This window comes from Vombatus ursinus, unplaced genomic scaffold (assembly GCF_900497805.2).
Source record: "Vombatus ursinus unplaced genomic scaffold, bare-nosed wombat genome assembly UNPS02007284.1, whole genome shotgun sequence".
In the NCBI taxonomy this organism is placed as follows: Eukaryota; Metazoa; Chordata; class Mammalia; order Diprotodontia; family Vombatidae; genus Vombatus; species Vombatus ursinus.
Window position 1 is genome coordinate 11,180,242 of NW_020947062.1, and position 22,320 is coordinate 11,202,561.

General features: G+C 35.5%; 1 protein-coding gene across 2 annotated transcripts in view; it reads right to left on the reverse strand.

The window, feature by feature from the left end:
* The window catches only part of CDC42BPB (CDC42 binding protein kinase beta), a 145,650-nt gene that overhangs the window by 65,762 nt on the left and 57,568 nt on the right, over positions 1–22,320 (reverse strand). For both annotated transcript variants that reach the window (XM_027849062.1, XM_027849061.1), the window contains exons 7-12: positions 19,937–20,137; positions 15,638–15,886; positions 9,546–9,625; positions 6,306–6,472; positions 6,044–6,163; positions 1,870–2,003 (exon numbers count right to left, since the gene is read on the reverse strand). In XM_027849062.1, the coding sequence (XP_027704863.1) occupies positions 1,870–2,003; positions 6,044–6,163; positions 6,306–6,472; positions 9,546–9,625; positions 15,638–15,886; positions 19,937–20,137 (951 nt within the window). The remainder of the gene's footprint in view (positions 1–1,869; positions 2,004–6,043; positions 6,164–6,305; positions 6,473–9,545; positions 9,626–15,637; positions 15,887–19,936; positions 20,138–22,320) is intronic.

Sequence of the window (22,320 nt, forward strand, 5' to 3'; positions counted from 1 at the left end):
GTGCTTCCTAATGCCTCTACGATCAAATACAAACTCCTATGTTTGACGCTTAAAGCCCAAGCTCTCTTGATCTAGTCACTCTTTTCAGACTTGTTACAAATTACTCCCCTTCATGCACTCTACAATCTAGGCAAACGGGTTACTTGCTGCTCTGAACTTAGGACATTTTATCTCATCTCTGTGGCTTTGTATGAGTCCTTACTAATGTGCCTGGAATACATGCCCTCCTCACTTCTACCTCTTAGAATTCCTAGACTCCTTTTAAAGATCAACTAGTGTCATGATATGAGGCCTTCCTTGATCCTCACAGCTAGTAATGCCTCTTTCCCTAAATTACCTTGTATTTATATTACATATGTTAAACGTATACATGCTGTATCCCATAGTGGAATAAAAATTTCTTAAGTGCCAAAACTGTTTCTTTGTTGTCTTTATACTTCAAAGTACCTAATACAGTGCCTGGCACATAGTAGTCACTTAATAACTCCTCAACTGACTAATAAGGAAGCAAGTCACAAGATGGTCATAGGGTGACTGGGAAGATCATAAGGAAATAGGAAGGATCACGAGTTAGTTGAATGTCATGTGCATTAGACTTTTAATTGAATAAAAAGGCAAAATTTATGACATCAAAAACGAACATTACTTCAAAATTAAATTTGATTAGAATTTTATAGGTGAAAAAAATTACTATGTTTCAAAGGAAAAAGATGGATTTTTTTTTTCTTTTTGACAAGGAGCTTCAACCACTAAAACTTCTATGAAAGTGTGCCAAAGCATTCGATATTTATCATACTATAGAATAATTTAAAATTAATGGTGTAATTAGATAATCATCTATAACAGTGTCAAGCTCAAATAGAAACCGATCCCTGCAATTCACATATTAACTCAGAAAATCACAAATTAACTTTATACTGTATTGTATTTTTATTTATTTTGTTAAACATTTCCCAATTATATTTTAATCTAGTTTCCTCTGCAGAAGCTTTGGTTGAGGCCTAAGGACCATTAGTTTGACACATCTGACCTATAAGGTACATAATCTATCATAATTACTATGGCAAAACAACTGAATAACGTAGTTGAAGTAAAAACAAATTTAGCAGATAACTTCTTGTATAACAAATTCACAAGAACAGGCAAAGGCAGAGTCAGGCTTCATCTAACAAATGTGGACAAAACTAGTTGGAGCTCTGCATAAATCTTGAAGTTCCAATATAGCCATGGGAGAAACTTTGAATGCTAAAGGACATTTTCTTCTTCCCTACTAGAACTTACAAATGAAGCCTAACCATAGTAACAACGTATTACTTTAAAATAATTATTGAGCTAAAAGATAGCATGATGTAGATAGAGAGATATAAAGAGATAGCACGGTGTAAGGAAGACACACCTGCCTCTAACAGATGCTATGTGACCTGGGAAAGTCACTTAATCTCTATGTGCCTTGAGCAACTCTGTAGATTTTAACTACAAAGTCATAGACAGGTTGTCTTCGAATTGGTGGAAAAAATTTCTACTTCTGGAACTCCCCATGTTGATGAAAGCACAGATCCTTTGCATATCCACTCATCAAACTTATTTGGCTGGGTAAGATCTATAGATTTCCTGTCATTATTAGAAAATGAATTTTTTTTGTGTGTGATAGAGTTAAGTGAACTCAGATGGAGAGTTGCTTCTTTAGGTAAGCAGGTATGCTGAGAAAAACGTGAAAGTAGTAGTCAAATACTTATAGATTATGATGGAAAACATTTTTTAAAAATTTCTAAAGAGCATACCATTAAGTAGGTATGATAACCGATCATTTTTCAAATGAGTTTAGAATGGGTTTGTGCCCCCTCCCCTGACAGCTAGAAGCCTGGCTACCTTCTGCATATCCTCCTTTTCTTGACGCAGCACTCGGAACTGCTTTTCTAGGCCCTTCAGTCTGTGTGTGGAATCTTCATGCTCCTGGCGAAGTGTCACTGCATCCTCAAGTCGTCGCTCCAGCCTATTGGAATCTGTACAAAAGTTAAAATCAATTTTGTGTTCCTTTATACAGACTGAACAATGTGTATGTACCCATTCATAAATATACATGAGTATCTACAGAGAGGAATACATGTAAATCTATATTCAATTGAGCTATTTATAATAAATTTTAAAATCTTATTAGTTCCCTTTTCCCAATCATCTTTATTTTGATGTACTCTTGGCCTTAGTAGGTCAAAACCTTGCTCTCAGTCTAAATTTTTAAGACTAGAAAGGCTGCTAGCATGTCAGTTGTGTTCTAAATAAACAGAAAGGTGTGGGGCCATCTCCAGTCATCCTGATCTATACCTCGCCACTGGGCCCAAATGGCTCCGGAGGAGAAAATGAGGGTGGTGACTTTGCACAGTCAGCCCTCCCTCACTTAAATTCAATTCACTTGCAAGTCATGGCATCACCTCCCTGATGTCATGGTCCTCTTTGAGAATGAAGTACAAGGGGCAACAAGGTGGCACAGTGGATAGAGCTCCGGCCTTGGAGTCAGAAGGATCTAAGTTCAAATCTGGCCTCAGACACTTGACATTTACTAGCTGTGTGACCCTGGGTAAGTCACTTAACCCCAATTGCCTAAAAACAAAACAAACAAACAAAAAAAATAGAATATGGCTTTTACAGATTACAAAGGAAGGGGAGAGTAGAGTTGAATAGAGATCTGGGAGGCAACAGGGCTGACACAAATGCATATGAGGAAGGAGGGATGGATGAACAATGGAAAGGAGTTTAGGATCTAGGCTGGCTATTACTTAAAATCAAAACAGTAGCTGTTAGTGGATCCATCAGTATCCAGGACACTAGATCAGGAGTTCTTAACCTGAAATCTACAAACTTGTATGTTGTTGTTCTTGTTGTTTTTTTTTAATATTTTGATAACTACATTTCAATAACTGGTTTCTTTTTTGATCCTATATATTTTATTTTATGCATTTAAAAACATTATCATTCTGAGAAGGGGTCTTCACTAGACTGCCAAAATGGTCCATGAAACAAAAAAGTTTAATATTTGTACTAGATTGTCACACTCTTTTCAATAGCATTAGATCACTATTATTCCCTAAGAAAAAGGGTAGGTGAGAAGGGAGGACAAATGGCAAGATGCCTATGCTGGCCAGGACAGTATACTAGTGTGATGACTGGTTGGGGTAAAGTCCTATCTAGGGCTGGCCAGATTAAGAGAAGATTATAGAGAGGCTTAAATCACTCACTCTCTAATTCAGGGCAGAGGCCCCAGATGGAGTGCCAACATTGAGTAGATTAACTTCCTTTGGAGTAGGAGGAAGGAAGATGAGGGGTGTGGGGGTGAGGAGGGTCTCTTGAGGAAACCTCCAGATCAAGAGAAGGATGATTTCCTGACTCTCATTTCAATGTGCCATTTGACAGATAAAAATCAAACTTTAGAGACACATAAAAAGTTCCTAGTTTAGTCCAGGTTTATTTCAGTTGGGTATAGACAAAACTGACTTTTTCCCTTTTGAACCCTTTTATACACTGTTAATGGTCAATTTTTTGGGGGGGGGGCAGGTCGATTCCAAATGATCTTTCTTCAAACTTTTAGCTAGGTTGTTTTTGGCTTCTATTTTCTCTGTAGTTTTTATGTTTCTAGGTAAGACCTGAGTTGGCCCCAACACATTTTGCCCCAGATAAAAAAGATACAATGGTGGAGTGGGAAGAACCCTGGATTTGGAATCAGAAGACCATGATTTGAATATTGGTCCTGGTTGTGCTAGATGATCTCTATGGCCTCTTCCAGATTTAAACCTATAGGGCTATTTTCAACGTGCACAAAGACAACTACAATTTACATGAATGCTGCTAATCAGGTATTAGTGGTTGTGGAAAATTAAGTAAAAATCCAAGAGGAAAATAAGAAGTGCTGAATACAATCAATTGGTCAAGTAGCATTTATTAAGCACCTACTACATGCCAGGCACTGTGCTAAGTGCTGGGGATACAAAGAAAGGAAAAAAAAACAGTTCTTGCTCTCAGTCTAATTAGGAAGACAATATGCCAACAATTATGTACAAACAAGATAGAAACATTAAAAACTAGTGATAGTCTCAGAGAGAGGGCACTAAGATTAAGGAGAATGGGGAAGAGCTACTTGCAAAAGGTGGGATTTGAGCTGACTTGAAAGAAACCAAGGAATGGAAGAGGTGAAAATGAGGAAGAACATTCCACGCATGAGGGACAGTCAGGAAAATGCTTGGGAGTACGTAGTAGAGTGTTTTGTTCGAGGAACATCAAGAAAGCCAATGACACTGGATCCAGAATATGTGGAGGGGATAAAGTGTAAGAAGACCAGAACGGTAGGAAGGAGGGCAAGGTTATGAAAACAAGGGGCTTTATATTTGATCCCGAAGGTAACAGGAAGCCACTGGAGTTTACTGAATTAGGTGGAAGGAGCAAAAAATGTGTGTGTGATATGGTCACATCTGCACGGAGGAAGATTAATTTGACAGATGAGTGGAGTGGGGGGAGCCCAATCAGCAGACTATCACAGTAGTCACGAGGTAATGAAAGCCTGAACTACAGGGTAATACATAGGCAACACATAGGATCAAGGGCAGCTGGGTGGCAAAGTGGATAGAATGCTAAGACTAGAGTCAGGAACACTCATTTCCTGAGTTCAGGTCTGGCATCAGGCATTTCCTCAGCAGTAATAGGGAAGGTGGGAAGAGAGGAGGGGGTTTGGCAGAAAGATAACAAGTTCAGTTTTAGCCACAATGAGTTTAAGATGTCTACAAGACATTCAGTTCAAGATGTCTAATAGACAAGACCTGCTAATAGGAAAGGCAAGATTAGAGGTCAGAAGTTATAGCTGGACAAGGAGATCTGGACAATGACTTTCAGAGAAAGTCATTTGCATAGAGATGATAACTGAAACCATGGGAACTGATGAGATTACCAAATGAATTAGTACAGAAAGAGAAGAGAGAGCCTAGGTATGATGTGGATGAAGATGGAGCAAAGGAGACTGAGAAAGAAAGGTCAAATAGATAAGAGAGAACAAGGATAGAGTACTCAAGACAGAGAGGTCAAGACAAAAAAGGACTGAGAAAGGGTCCTAAGTCTTTCTAATTTTCTCTGAAATCATATTTATCAATTCTTATGGTACAGTTATGCCCCATTAATTCACGTAGTACAATTTGTTTAGCCATTCCCAAATTGATGGGCATCAATTTTGTTTTTAACTTTTTGATGATACAAAAAGTGCTGCTATAAATATTTTGGTTATCTATGGGACTTTTCTTTCTAACTTTGGTCTCCTTGGGGTATATGGCAGTGATTTTAGTCACTGTCTTAGCATCACTTCCAAATTTCTTTCCAGAATAAATGGGACAATTTACAGCTCCACTAACAATGCGTAAATGTACCTATCTTTCCAGAATTCCCTCAACTTTGTCTACTTCAATCTTGTCATCTTTGCCAATTTAATAAGTGAGATGTGAAACCTCAGAGTTGTTCTGATTTGCATTTCACATATTATTAATGATTTGGAGCAATCTTTTATATGATTGATAAGAATTCATGATTTTTCTTTTGAGAACTGTGTTCATATTCTTTGATCTCTTACCTACTAGGAAACAGCTCCTGGTCATTTGAGTTAATTCCCTATGTATCTTGGATGTCAAACCCTTATCAGAAGTATTTGATGTGAGGATTTTTTTTTTCTGAACTGACAACATCCCTTATCCTTGCTACATTGACTTTGTTCGAGAAAAAGCTTTCTAACTTCATGTAATCATAATGACTTACTGTATCTGTTGTGGTAAGTCAATTTTTCTTTCCCAAGACTACAATTAACTGTATTTTATTACAACCATAGCAGCTGGATATAAGACTATTTCAATCTATTGACAAATACCACCCAAATTTAAATAATTGAGAATATTATTCATTTGATTAATTTCTTAATTGAGAACTTAGTATACAATTTTTCTCAATCTGTACAGATAAACACTTGACACTCCAGTGTAGAAACTGAAATGCTACACATTAAAACCAAAACACGTACCTGCTATTTTATTCCTTAGCCGTTCAATTTCCTCATTTAATTTTTTGATTTCCTTATCTCTGTTTGAGTTTCCTGTAGAGCGAGCTGAACTATGAAAGGACTGGACAGTTTGTGTGGATTCTTTGGAGAATAGGGATAAGAAAAAAATGTTAGAACGAACTCAAGTTTTGGCTAATTTTGGAAATAAATCACAATATCTTGTCACATATGTGGCCAATATTATGCCACAGTGTAGTGACTACAAATCATTTCCACAACTGACCTTGTAATTTTCTACTCAATTCCAGCTTTTCTTGTTCTAGTCTTCGTATTCTTCTTTCATATGCTTCAATTTGCAAGCTGTTCTCTAGATCCCGTTGCACATCCTCATCTTTGGTGATAGCATTAGATTGCATTACACTTTTTAGAGAGCCTCGATCGGAAAAACAGCTGCAAATTAAAGAGAAAAGTTTTTTTTTAAAATCTAATAAATACAAAGTACATTTGTTTGTTTGTTTGTTTTTTGCATTTTAAGAATGGTAAAATAAAATGAGTTTCAAAAATATTTTTCAAAGGTTTTATTGTCTATGGAGCCAAAAACATATGATTGTTGTTGTAGTTGTTTTAAATTGTTGATTATTAGAAACCTAACAGCAGGATGAAATGCAAGCAACTGGTAAAATTTCTTAGAATGGGACTTTAATAACCTGGGCACATATAATAACAAATGAATCTCATTTGTACTAGTTTAGAATTGCAAAAATAAAACCTTTTTTCCTTGAGTTTAATTTCAATAGAAAAAAAGTTCATGGCATTCGCCATCTGGGTTTGAAATGCTAAATTTGATGTTATTTGCTCAATAATAGGAAGGTCAACAAACATTTTTTTAATTATCTATTGTGATATTAGGTTTATAAACACAGTTCAGATAAGTTATGGTACCTTCCCTCAAGCATCTAATAGTCTATCAATTAGAATGATGAAATAAATACAAACAACTATAATCCTCTAACCTATTTTAGTAAATTCAATTTAATAAACCTCTATTAAGCATCTATCATTTGCCCTTGCATTGTGCTAGGCACTGGGGATGCACAGACAAGACAACAACAGGGCTGGCCTTTATGGAGCTTATATTCATTCTCCTGAAGGGAAAAGAGAATGGTGTTTATGTATCCATAAGACAAAATTTGGGGAGGGAGATATCATTAACTTTATGGGGAGAGATGGGGCAGAGATTGGAGAAGACATCAAAAATATAACTAAGTTGAATCTTAAAGGAAGATAAGGATTCTGAGATATAGAAATGAGTAAGGAGTAAAATACAGGCATAAAGATTGCTCTATGAGAATATACACTGGGAAATGTCTTAGATGCAAGGCTGTTTCCATTTTATCGTAGAAGTAATGGGGAGTCACTCAAGGTTTTTCACCAGGGAAGTGGTCAGAGCTATCCCTGCAAAGGATTATTTTGGCAGCTGTGTGAAGAATGGATTAGAGAGAGGACAGCAATTTTAGGAGACTTTTGATAGTCCAGGTAGAAGTTGATGAGGCAATGACCTAGAGTGGGAGTCCTGTGAATGGATGCTGTTGAGACAGAGATAAATGGAAGACTTGAGAAGGATTTAGTGTTTATGAAGTTGAGTGACTAGAATGAAAGTGGTACCTTGAATGGAAATACTTAAGTTTGGGAAAAGGATGGGCTCAAGCTTCATGTTACACATGTTGAATTTGGGATTTCTAAAGAAGATCCAGAAGAATGTATACAGCAGGCAGATGATGATATAGAACAAGTTCAGAAGAAAGACTAGGATTACACACACACACACACACACACACACACACACACAGTGTGTGTTCACCACACTGTGTTTCTCTACCAACAAGGTAGAGAAAGAAGAGGGAGAAGAAATAAGACCCTAGGACACACAGATGCTAACAGGACAGGAGATAAGCATCAAAGAATACAAGGGAAAAGAGGATAATCAAGAGTGTTGAAGTTTCATAAAATTCAAGGATTATGAAGTTCGAGGAAAAAAACACTTAAGAGATAGGGCAACTTTGGAGACAGCAATTTCAGTACAACTCTGGAAAGTACATTACAGAGTTACAAAATAAAGTGCTAGGGGAAGTAAGGGCAGCAGCATTTAAGTTGTGATTTAGAAAAGCAAAGGAGTGCATTCTAGGCACAGGAAACAATCTAAGTAAAGGCACAAAGATCTGAGAAACTACTGCATGTTCAAGAGACAGAAAGTTGTCTAATTTGGCTAGAGGGTAGAGTATATAGAAGAGAACTACCTGATACATTGCTGGAAAAGTAAGAGAGCACCAGAATGTGGAAGGCCTTAAAAAGAGACGGAGTTATTCAAAATTGCTGAACAGAAGAAACATAGCCAGATCTATGCAAAAGAAAGACCATCCTGGAAGCAGAATGAAGACCAGGTTGACAGGACAGAGTATAAAGAAAAGACACTGGACTCAGAATCTAAGTTCTGCCTTTGCCACTAATTCTCTACAGAAACTTAGCAAAGGCACCACCCCTGTGGGCTTTGAAGGAATGTGTTGGAATTAGATGACCTTGTAAGGGCTCTTCTCATTGTAAGATTCTATGACAAACAGTTAATATGACCACTGACTATGCGACTTTTTAAACTACATTGTACAGAGAGACATTATGAACTTCCTTGTTTTATTAACCATCATGTTTCAAGAAGGGTACATATCTAAGTCAGACTCTGTATTTCTGAGTTTTTATACAATAGTTTAGAAAGGCTTGGCAAAGACAAGTAGTGTGTTTAGCTAATAATAAATGGAGACTGGAGCTCAAATAGAACTCTCCAAGGTACAAGAGTCTCAGAACGTCTACAAAGACTAGTATACTCCAGTTCTAGTCAGCTTTCCCCGGGAAAAAATTGCTTTAACTTGGACATAAGATCTCCCTCAAGATTCCTACCCCATTGACCAAAGCAAATTTCCTACAACCCTTGATGGAAGACCTTTTCCTGGCAACAGTTTTCCTTTATGCACCGTAGGAAACTATTTTCCTGCCTAACACTCAACTTCTCTTTCTTCAAAATATTTTACTTTAAATTTTAAGAAAGAAGATCTTGGGCAGTAGAGTCTTGTTAAGATTCTCCTATTTGATGGTACCCAATAGAAATAAAATCTATAGTTCAATTCTTATAAATGGTTTTGAGTCACAGACAAAACTTTTTAAGATCTCTGTTCTGGTTGTTTTATTTTTTTATTCTGACACTTGAAATCTAACAAATGACAGGTTTTAACAATATTACTGGAAAATAGGAATTTGAGGGACTAATTCTTATTATAGAAAGTCTGAAGGATTGTCTCATGATTTAAAATCTAGTATTTACTGCTTCTGTTACTGATAGTGTCTGACTCTTGTTATATTAACAAACAATATTAATACTAATACCATACAATTCATGATCATTCAATAAAATAACCATTCATTTAATTCCAAGTTACTAATCTGTTATTTTTAAGTAATAAATCAGACATACCTTTCAGTTGTAAATGTAAAACCAATGAATGGCAAATGTAATCCAGAGAAGCCAGTATGAGAGCCAGGAGGTACTATTTCCTGGTGGGAAAAAAAACAAAAACAACCACACACAACTACATATTTTTAAAAAAATGTTCAAATGAAACAAGGAAAAAAAAACACAATGTACTGCGGGTGGAGTGAGACCCTGTATTTTTAGTTCCTACTTTGTGGTTATATATCTTAAGAAATGCAAAACTTTCTATAATAATTTTGAGATGTTTAGATGAGGAAGAAAAAGACTTTCAAGGATGTAAGAAAAGGGCAATTTGATCATTGGATATCTCCACTTGGCTCACAGAATTTCAGGTGGAAAGGATTTTAGAGTTTATCTCATCCAATTCCTTCATTTTGTAGATAAGGAAACTAAGGCAGCTAAGTGGCAGAGTGGATAGAGCACTGGGCCTAGAGTTAGGAAGAACTGAGTTCAAATCCAGGTTTAGGCATTTACTAGCTATGTGATTCTGGGGAAGTAATTTAATCTCTAGTTGCCTCACTTTCCTCATCTGTAAAGTGGAGATAAAAATAGCACCTACTCCCAAGGTTGTTGTGAAAATCAAATGAGATATGTGTAAGGCACTTTGAAAAACTTAAAGTGCTATATAAGTGTTAGCTATTATTGTTATTCTTAAGGCCTACAGGGGGAAGTCACTAGCTCACAATCACAAGGGTAATAAACACCAGTCTTTGGTTAGAGTAGGCCATATGAAATCATGTAACAATCTGATAAACTTAAAAAGTAAATTTATGATTTACATGACTGTTTTTGTAAAAAATATATGTTGTGAGACATCTGCAACTTAATTCTAAACACATTCTGTGTTCTGCATAAGCAGCTCTGAAAACTTAAAGAGTGTATGTGTGTGTGTGTGTGTGTGTGTGTAGTACCATTTCTAGTTAAATACATGTCACTTAGAGAGTGAGCCACTAAGGAAATGTCAACTAGTCAAGAGGCATTTACTTATTATGTAAGTGCTTAACACAATGCACTAAGTGCTAAAATATGTGAGTGTTAAAGATAAGGTGGAAGATAAAAGCCTAAGTTCTCATAAAACATTAAACTGAACAATTAAGTTGAATTCATAATCCTAAGTGTAAGCTGGCTGAAGAGATAAAGGAATGTTTTTAGCCTAAAACGAGATAAACTGCAAGTCTGGTTAGAAAACCTGGGATTTGGTCCACTTTAATTCTATTATTTAAAGAGTAATATAGTAGATTCTTTAAGCTTTGGTAAAGAGAAGAATAACAGAGAAATCAAATCTCACAATATAAAATACATTTTATAATCTCAGAAAAACAGTATCAGCATTAGTCATATTTCTGCTCTTTCTTTTCCATATGCCATGACATGGACACTTCCATTAGTACTGAACTCAGTACTTAAAATTAACTAAAATATCATACAATTAAAATTGGGGGAGAACAAATTTATACAAATGAAGGAAATGAGACTGGGACTGGGACTGGAACTGGGCATTCTCACTAGATGGGGAAGATTTTTAGATAAATAACTAATCTTTTCACTGAACCACAAAGAGAGTACTCTGTCACATTCTTCCAAAGAGTATCTATCACTCCCTGAAGGTAGTGGAAAGACATACTGAATTTGGAGTCAGAGGAACTGGGTTCAATTCTTGGTGTTATTTGCTACCTGTGATTTTGGGTGAGTTAAATAACCTGTCACTCAGCTTCCTCATCTATAAAACAAAGAGGTTGGACCAGATGATGTCTAAAGCTCCTTTCAGTTAAAAAGCTAAGATGCTATGATGTCAGGCAAAGACTTTTTTTGCAATGCCATAAGAACAAAAACCAAATAGCACATTAATTACTTCAGGAAGCAGAATTACTTTTTAGAAGAATTACTTTTGGGAAGGCATGCTAATTTAAGTACACTTCAATTATTTTACTTCTAAACTATATCATTTGTTTTGGGCTGAGAATAGGGGCAATATGGGAGCAGAATAATTTGCTCTATTATGGAAAAAATGCCATTGTAGAAGCTGTAAAGTCCGAAGAATCAAATTAAACTTATCATACAAAACAGAATTTCTATCAGACCACAGTAAACAAATTACAGAACCAAAATCCAAATACATGTCTCTGAAATTCAATGATAACAATCAGTCTATAGGTTATTATTTTATGTTTCTTGGCTTTTTCTTATATATACAAAACATTCTATACATTGCAAATACAGTAAATGTGGAAATCTAGTTAAGTTGCATTAGACTGTCCTGTTTGTTGACTATAGGAAACAGCATTAGACCACAAACCAGAACTAGGTGCTATAATGACTGACTTTTATATGGTACTTAATCCTAATAATACTAATAAAAAAATTTGCGACATAAGTAGGTCATTTGAATCCTTGCCATCATTAACAGATCACTTAAGATGTACCTCAGCATCCTTATCTACAAAACAGGGAAAGTGTTATCTGCCTCAAGAACTTCACCTAATTGTTATGAACCTTCAATTCAAAGAAGCAATCTCAGAACTCAGAAAGTAAAAGTTCCAAATTAACCTGAGTTCAGTCTGAAATTTAGTGTTCCTCACATCCTTTTGCATCCATTCTCTTAACCACCCTTATTTTCATTTCCTATACCTGTCTTCTTTAAAATCTGGGTCTGCTGATGAGTTCTCTGAGCATTCCTGTATCAAGTATACCCTTTTTTCCCTCATCAGAATTGTTTCTTTTTCTTTTTCCTGGCTTTTGGACTTCAAAACCGTGCTTCTGCCATTGTCTCATCCTACAACACTCCTCAGTGCCTGGGAGTTCCTTGCCCTGTAATACCCCTCTGGCCTCTTCTCCCATTAGTGACTTCCTCCAGTGGCCTCCATTTTGTGGAGGAGCACAGGTCAGTCTTTATTCCCTTACTGGCCCTATTCCTAGTCTCTGAACTTTAAAACTATGCCTAAGTACTTTTATCTCCTACCCTTCCAACTTAGCTTTCCAGCTTTTCAGCTCCCTCTGGTGTGTAGTCTTCCCCTTAGAATGTAAGCTCCTTGAGGGCAGGGACTTTCTTTTTGGTTCTATCTGTGTCACTGGGACTTAGCTAGTGCTAAGTTAAGCACTTAAAAAATGCTTAGTTTCTTCCCTTTCTTCCTCCTGGATTGACTTTTACCTGTAGAAGTTTCAGCACATGCATGCTTCCTACCTAAAGTGTCTCTCAATTCTTTGAAATCTGTTCTTCCCAAATCTAGGACATATGACACACTTATCCTTTCTTATAAACTCTAAGATAGAGTGTTCACTGTCCCTCTCTATTACTCCCAAGATCATTATCATTTCCACCCCAACATTCAATTATTCCTTACATCTCCATTTTAAATAACATTAGCTGTTGGTTTTAGCTCAGAGGCAGAGTTCTACCAGAAGCTTGGACAAATGACATCCCTTATCAAGCTTCTGTGCCAGGTTATTTGATATTTCCCAGACCCATTTATTTCCTCATTTTATTTCCAGAGGGTCTACCGTATGCTCCAAAGACAATATTATTTCTATCTCTATTTCCACTGATCTTTACTCTTCTGCCCACCATACTTCCCCACTCCAGTTCCTGGAATTCTTCAAATGAATATTTTTTCAATTTTTAATACTAACAAGTTCATCTTCTCCTATCTATCCTATTCCTTTAGAATAAGGTATACCCTGCCAGAGTCATAATGAAATCATAAGCAGGTTCTGACAAGTCTCAGTGACACACATGATGTCAAATTTGCCTTCTTGCATTAGCATCTGGCTGCCCTTGACTGTTAGCCACACACTGTGCACTTTTTGTATAAATATTTGAGCTACTTATTTTTACCGCTGGCTTGTTTCTTGGAAACCTGTGAATTTCTGGTCATCTCTACAGCTATGCTCTCTACATTGTAGCTGTTCTCTATGGCATATGGTATGGCTGAAATGTAGGCAACTTTCTACCTCCCCCAAATACATTTTTACCAGCCCTTGTTGGCACACAACATGCATGGTCATTCCTATATTATAATTTGTGGCTCAAAAATTCCCATTCATGCCCAGTACCCAACTTCTTAACCAACTGTTTACTTCCCAAAACTGCCTTCCTTTTTTTGAAGTCCTTATGACCCCTCCTCATGACCAGTAAGCAACGAAAGACAAGTGTAAGTGACCTCTTCATTGCTAATGCCTTTTCTTAATCCCCATGCTCCTTAACTGCTCTACCATTTCTAATATGTCTTCCTCCTAGATGATTTTTCTCTCTTGTCTTCTATGACATTTTTCTCTTTTGCTTTTCCTGATGACCACTCTTTTCTCAGTCTCTTTGTTGAATTATCATCTATATGCTACCACCTCATTACCATGAATGTTCCCTAGGGAACTGAGTTGTGCTCTTTCTCCCTTTTTTCTCTGCTCTCTCTCTCTCTCTCTCTGATTTCATGTGTACTCATGGTTTCAAGTATTATCTCTAGAGAAATATATGTGTGTATATACACACACACACACATACACGTATGTATATATATGAACACATGCACACATGCATACATATATATGTATGAATAAACATGTACAGCCCTAATGTCTCTCCTATATTCCAGTCCTGCACCATCAACTTCCTGCAGGTATCTCCTCCTGGATTTCCCTCCTGAATCTCAAACTCGACATGTTCAAAACAGAATCAATTAACTTTCTCACCAAAACTCTCATTAAACCAAAGGCCACTATTTCTATGGAGTATACTAGCTCCTTCCCAAGTTCATAACCTCTGAATCACCCTTGACATTTCCCTTCCATTTATTCCCCACATCCCATCAACTGTCAACCTTGTCAATTCTACCTTTCCATCTCTCACATCACCCTCCATCTTTACCATTATGTAGTCTCTACTGTTTAAGACCTAAACATCTTTCACCTGTAGTAGACTCTATGTTGATCTCTGTTTCCAGTCTCTCCTTTCTTTGACCCATTTTCTATAAGGTTCCAAAATATTTTACTAAGGCATAGGTCTGACCACGTTATGCTCTTGCTCAAAGATCTTGAACAACTCCCATTTTCTCTAGGATAAATAAACTTTTAGGCAAAGCATTTAAGGTCCTCCACATTATTACTTTCCTATCCTTATTCCACAGGACTAACCTTCACAAATTCTACATGCCAGCCAAAGGCCGGTATTCGCTCTTCTCTAAACGTTAACACTCCATTTCCTGTCTCTATGAATTCTCTTATGCTGTCCTCAAATCTGGAATGCACTTTCTTCTCATGTCTACTACTAGAATTCTTGTTTTCCATCAAGGTTAGACTCAGGAGCTAACACTTTAGTTTAACACTTTTCTTGATTCCCTTGTACTGAAGCTTCCTTCCTCCCCAATTTCCTTTTTACCATACTTATTTGTATACATGTGATATCTCTCACCAATACCCAAGTAAAACATGAGCTCCCTGAAGGCAAGGGCTTTGATGTTATCTCTGTATCCCCAGAACCTAGTATAGTGCTTTGCACATAGTAGTCGCTTCATAAATATTTGTCAAATTGAATTGACACTATTCTTAAAGGGTTATGTCATGTTTGTGTAGTCACTGTATTATCTATTCTCAATGATATCTTCTGTAACTTTTAAAAAAATCTGTTTGTCTATAACATAACTTCTGACTAAAATTTAAACTAAAATTTATTAAGCGTTTTTCTCAAAACAGATCTGTGAAGTAGTCATCCACAATCTCACGATGAGGAAATAGGACGAATAAAGTAATTTGTGTAAAGTAACATAGTTCTCAAGTGATGGAGCAGGAATATGTATAAATACAAAAAATTACTTTGAAAAGGAAAAAAGCATACAAATACAAGATATTATTTTGCATAGATAATTAAATACAAAAGTATTTCAGGCTGGCTACCATACAAAATACAATTGAGATTCTTAAGACCATGACATCAGAGAAAGTACAAAGGACAAGTTGCTCAAAATTTCTTAAGTCACAAAATTTATCTTTGGAAACCAATTGCTAAGAAAGAAACTGGGAATAAAATGGCATGTATTTCTCATGTGAAGCTATGATAACCAATAAAGCAGTGTTTTTATGCTTACCGGATTTCTTAACACATCATCATCTACATCAAAATTTGATGTATCTGAAGGACTGCTAACATCTGGAATATAAGGCGCTTCTAGATTTCGTATGTCTTCCCAATTTATTCCTTCAAAAAATGCATGCCTTTTGAAATCTTCTATTCCATTCTGTCCTAGTCGGCGCTCTCTACTACAGATGAGTCTTTGAATGAGGTCTTTTGCCTCTTCAGATACATCTGTGACATGAGAAGGAAACTGAAATCGCTCCTACAAAAAAGATTAAGTTCAACATTTATTCAGAAATATGTAGATATATATATATATATATATACTGAAAGGAACGCCAAATTTTATGAAAAACTAAGTAGTAGACAACAGCAATCAAAATGGAAGTTGTAGTTCAAAAGAGTCCAAAAGTCATTTTGGAATGGTAACTAAACACCAGCCCAGACTAATAAAATTGTAAAACCAGAAAGACAAAGAAAGAGAATTTTCAGACTTATTTGTTATCTAATTGGAACTACGTAACTTGGCGTACTGTGGGTCAGGTAGAAAAGCATCACTTAAAATCAATATATATCCTTCTCTTTTTAATCTACTGAGACCCCTTCTTATGTGTCTTAAATTTTCTGTGAAATACCATGTTGTGGGAAGTTAAGTCATTTTAGGAAGAGGATAGTGATAGCCTATAACACACTTCTTTTGGTTTTTATTTGTGGGAGATGGAGGAATATTGTTGTCATAAGATGATGTTGGTATTTGAAAGGTATGGGCTTTCTGAAGATAATGAGAAGGAAAATAAAGGAGAAATCAAAATGCAAGATAAGAGGAAAAGAAGAGAAAAGAAGAGGTGAAAGAAAAGGCTGAAAAGGGGAAAAAGAAAGAATGAGAACTTTACTATTTAACTTACTATTTTTTACTAAACTTTACTATTTACTATTTAACTTGACTGTTCTATTTGTGAGAACCTAAAAGATTTAAATCTTAGCATTTGGGTCTGACAGAAAGGCCAAGTCTACTAGGGAAGTCAGTACTGTTGTACAGCTGCTTCTTAAGTACAACCTAGCATGTGTTATCTCAATAGAGTCTATGAGACCCAAAAGGGACACTCAGAGACCACCTAATTACCTGGAGGTAGAAGGAGTTAAGTAACCAGGAAAAATATATAGAAATAGGTCCTGGTTGTAGTGAGCTTAAATACTCCAAAAATGAAAATATTAATCTAATGATTTAAAATTCAAATATTAGGACAATTTACTTTTCATTAACAAAAAAAGTAAAGAGTGCATATTATCTATTTGGTCAATATTTACTGAAGCTCAGAGGACACAGAAAACTTTTTATATATTTACTTTGGATTACTTAAAGTTAGCACTCTGCATCCTGAAACTTTTAAGAACCCAAATTTTCTTTGTACCATTTCCATTTCCTCATGCCCACTGAGCCTTTTGTACAAAGTAGGTAAAGATCAATTACTCGTCTTAATGGCTTAAAAAGGGAAAGAAATTCTAGAGGACAAAGAAATCCTTTCTGACCCTGGCTTCTCTTTCCCTCTTCCTAAAGTTGGCTCAGCTTTAGAAGAGGAGCTGGACTGACTGACTTATTTACTTACTTACTAACTTACTTACTTACTTATTTATTTATTTAAGTGAGGCAATCGGGGTTAAGTGACTTGCCCAGGCTCACACAGCTCGTACGTGTCAAGTGTTTGGTCTGAGGCCAGATTTGGACTCAAGTCCTCCTGACTTCAGGGCTGGTGCTCTATCCACTGTGCCACCTAGCTGCCCCGCACTGTGCCACCTAGCTGCCCCCATATTTTTCAATAAAGGGTAAGGAAGCTATTTTGGAAAGTTGTGCCCTTTTGTGGGGGTGGAGGGGTGGAGAAGAGGGAGAGATGCAAAGTGAAATGGAGAGAGGAAGGAACCCAGAGTTAACCTTACCAAGAATTTGAGTACTCATAACTTTGTATCTTAAAAATCACTGCTGTATTCAAACATATCACGTAACAACAAAGTTGGAGAAGGGCTGATTTAAATGACAGCCATAGCCAAACACTACTCAGAAAAAGGTGACTTGACTAAACTGAAAATGCTAGTTGGTAACTAAAACACTGATCTATAACTTAAAGGTTCAGCTATTTGCAATAATTTTCCATCATATACTTTTTGCCATAGAGAATAGTTACTTACGCTTCCCCTACTTGCTACAAAAATGAAAAGAATACACATGACAAAAGACTCAGGTTTTGCTCTCCAGACCCAAAACCTTAAAAATGCAACATTCCAAAGTAATTTCAGATAGCATTTCAGATCAAAATACATATCCTGGAGCCAGTATTTTTAATCATATGTGGATTTTCAATTCCAGGTCCTAGGCATTTTAAAAAGTAGTTTGACAAGTTTTTTTGGTCATACTACAAGATAATCTCTAGGTTCATTAAACTTCATTGGTGGGAATGCTTTGATTTTTTTTTTTTTGCTACTGAAACATTAAGCACATAGTACTATTTAAAGGTCACTTATCTTTATAATTAATATAATTTAAAAGTCCAGCTTTTTCATAAATTATACTAAAATTACAAAAGTTGTTTTTCCAATTATATTTATTGTAAAATTTTTAGATCAAGTGTTTCTAATAGTGTTAACAGAGAATATAGTCAAATTTTTGCTTTTTTTTTGGCAATTGGGGTTAAGTGACTTGCCCAGGGTCACACAGCTAGTAAGTGACAAGTGTTTGGTCTGAGGCTGGATTTGAACTCAGGTCCTCCTGACTTCAGGGCCGGTGGTCTATCCACTGCGCCACCTAGCTGCCCTATAGTCAAATTTTTAACACATCAATTCAGACACTCAAGAGATAAAAGCATAAACTTTTCACTTTACAAATCAATAGTTCAATTGAGAGGTTAGCTGATATTTATGATGAGAAATGTGATCAGAAATGAAAATTCCAAACATGAACCATTACTAATATTTACCATTTTTAAGAAATCAAACACAATCATAAAATTTACTTTTCTTACATCTTTAGAGCTGAATATACCCATATTATATATCCAAATTTCTCAAAAACAATGTCTGTAAGTGTCTTGTATACAGTAAATAAGTTTATTTCAAGAAAAACTTAAGAATAAATAACTTTAAAATGTGATAATTACATACTTAAGAAATCTTGTCTTAACAGCCTATTTTTTGAAATGAGCTATATTCTACAGAAAACAGTAATCCTTTGATAAAGTTAGGACACTTTAGGAACTGCCACTGTTTGTAGCCACTGGGGAACCATTTTATAAACTGTGGCATGATCTCATTTTATATGTAACTGCTCCTAAAAAAACTGTGTAAAGTGAATAGTTGTATTTGTTTATTCATCTTTTCCCAATGTCTTTCCTTATAATTTTAGGGATGCCTTCTCTCAGAAAACAAAAAATACTGATTATCACACTTAAAAAAACAAACACAATGACTTTAAAGGTCCTTTGTCAAAGCTTCTAAATATATTTTGTAGTTTCACTTAACTCCTCCTTACAATAAATAAGATAGGTAATTGATCTTCATGATATTTGCATACTCATTAAATATTAAATTAAAAAATTAAATACTTAATTCCATTTCAATAGGTAATCTGATTCTATAGAACTTCAATGTTTAAAAAGCCATATTAGCTATAAGACTGCTTTAAGCATCTTAAATTTTAAATGGTAGTGAGATTTTTGTTTTTAGATGGAGGTCAGATAATGCAAATCTTAATGAGTTGAACTCTAACAATAAATGGTTTATTATCCTTTAAGTGTGGAAAATCATGTAATTTTATTAATTTTCCTCAATATGTTTGCTGAGGTAACAAAGGGGTTCTTAAGTACCTCCTACCTGAATGACCCAACAGGGCATCTCTGAAGATGTTTGTGCATCATTCTTCAGAGTCTAAATGCTTTAGCAGAACTTCAAATGAGCAATGAAAGATATCAAATGAACTGGGTCACTACATTGCTTTAATTTTGTATATCTGAAGATGTATTAAATGAACGTGTTTAGAGTGATACTGACCAATAAAATAAAGCAAATGGAATGCCAGGAATCTGAAACAATTACCATGTTATTCTTAAATTCCCTAACTTGGATCCAAAGGAGATTTGGCCTAATAACGGGCATATAACGTAGTTTACAGATCAAGTCAGAAGAAGCTTTTTATTCCAATTAACATATATTTAGCAACTCATATCACTAAAACTTCCAAAAGTACCACTGACGTAGGTGAAATTATATTATTTTACACATATGAAAGAACAAATACTACTTATTTAGAAATGTTATTTCTTACTTCATGATTCATGATTTTTCCATAGGTTTCCACTAATGATTCTGCATAAAAAGGTGTTTCACCATATAGCATTTCATACATGCAAACACCTAGAGACCACCAATCACATTCTGGGCCATATTTTCCCATTCCATCCTCCATTGCTTGTAGAATCTCAGGTGAAATGTAGTCAGGTGTACCCACTGCCACAGAAGACTGGACCTTGGGGAAACAAAACAAAAGATTTTAAATTAAACCTTAGAAATCCATCAATTACTCAATATTTCTAGTCATTTAAGCTTCTCTGAGGTTCACTTTTCTCATCTATAAAACTGGAATGATAATACATGCACACCATTCCTTACAGTTATTTTGAGAAATAACACCTTATAAGCTGTAAAGTTCTACAGATATGCAAGCTATTATTAATTCTTTCAATAAAATTTTGCTTTTTTAATAATTATAAAGAAAAAAGGAATAGTCATGGAAGAAAAGTTAAGCTAATGATCATATTCTGAAAGCCCAGCATGAATAAGCAAAGTTCAATTCAAGAGATAATTTTTAAATAGCTGAATTACATATATCTATCTCAATATTCTGAAAACCTTACAATATAAAATTAAATATAGATTCCATGTTAGGATAGTTGTCTTCAAACATCTGAAAGTATTATAACTGCTTTACTTGATTCCAGAGTGCAAAACTAGGAACAATGGTTAGAAGCTGCATTTCGTATCAATATGTACTTCCTTCTCCACCCCCACAAAAAGCTTCGTAATAATCAACACAGTCCAAAAATATGATGCGGTTTTCTCAGGACAGTATGAGTCCCCACAACTTAAGGTTTTCAGTGGAGATAATGATGACTTAGGTCAATGGTAAAAGGAGTCCCTAGAGGACTATATGAAATAATCCAGGAATGCCCTTTCCACTCTGTATTTTATGTTTCTCAGAAGTGTCTTAAGTTAAGGAAGAAATATGTCTACATCACGACAAAAGAGGATATGACCATACTGATCTTCCACATTACACTAGTTTCTGTATTGCAAATTTTAGTTTAAGTCTTGAGTTTTGCTTGCTGAAATAACAGACTATCTCAACATAAGAGGACTCATTGAAAGCAATCAGTCCCCAAAACATATACTTCAAGTACGTTATTATATGAAGGTTGTGAATACACTGAAAAATCTCTAGTTGCATTAGAGTACTCTTTTTACTGATAATCTTTCTGCCCTTTAGTAGGAAACCTTCATTGCTATATCCAAACTATTTTATCACTTGGCTAACCTACTGAAATGTATAGCAAGACATTTAATGTTAACATGCAGTTCTACAAACTTTATCTCTAAGTTTTACTATCTTGAAAAGATTTATTACAAAGTAAATTGATAAAAGAAAATTCTTCTTTAGTTCATTATTTCCCCAAAACAGTTGATGACCAATGGTCCCTTAATTATAAATTTTAATTAGATGGCCATGAGAAAAAAAAATTATGCCATGTGGAGTTCAATTTTATTTAATTATATATCTCTAACGTTAATAATGACACATTTTATGATATTCAATTATGATCTGTAAGTAATTTATGTAGATGATTACAATTTGTATCACCTCTAAAGTATTTCTGAGATCTGTGCTTGAGGTGTGGAGGAAACTAAATGGAGCAAGAAGCTTCTCTGAGTATCTTTGAAAAGCCCAAAATCCGTATCTCAGGGCAATTCAGGTAGCTAATACTTCCAACTTTTTTTGGCAGGGGACACCTGTGGCCTAGGTGTTTAGAGGCGACACACTATCATGTCCAGTCCTAGGGCTTTGGAGGGAAGCATAGAAAGGAAACAACCATTGCTCTACTTGTCTTTCCCTTAATAGCTTTCTACTTCAAAACTGAAACCAAGATTGCCTGGATCTGATCTTAGGCAGATGATGAAGGGTGATGGTGTTGCCCCATCTTAATGCCAGGCAGCCCTGGGACCAATGTCTGTGTTATTTAAAAGAGCATGAGATTTTGAATCAGCCAAAGCCTGAGTTTGACTCCCACCTCTACCACTTAACTAGATGTGTGAATTTCGCAAGTTATTTAACTTCTGTGGGCCTCAGTTGTATGGAAGTGTCAGAATGAGGACAGCAAATTAAACAATGAGCTTTCATTAAGTGCTCACTATGCATCAGGATAACATACATCTCATAGTGTTATTTTAAAAATTAAATAAAAATGTTATGAAATATTTTGAAATTATAAAATAAATATGGTACTATAGAGGCAGCAGTAGGGCATGTTGTAAAAAGCTCGGAGTTTGCAGTCAGAAAACTTGGGTTCAAATCCCAGCTTTACTAATCAGTAATTGTGTGAATTTGAGTAAGTAATTCTCTCTTGGTTTGCCCTAGATGATCCACCTGGTGCTTTA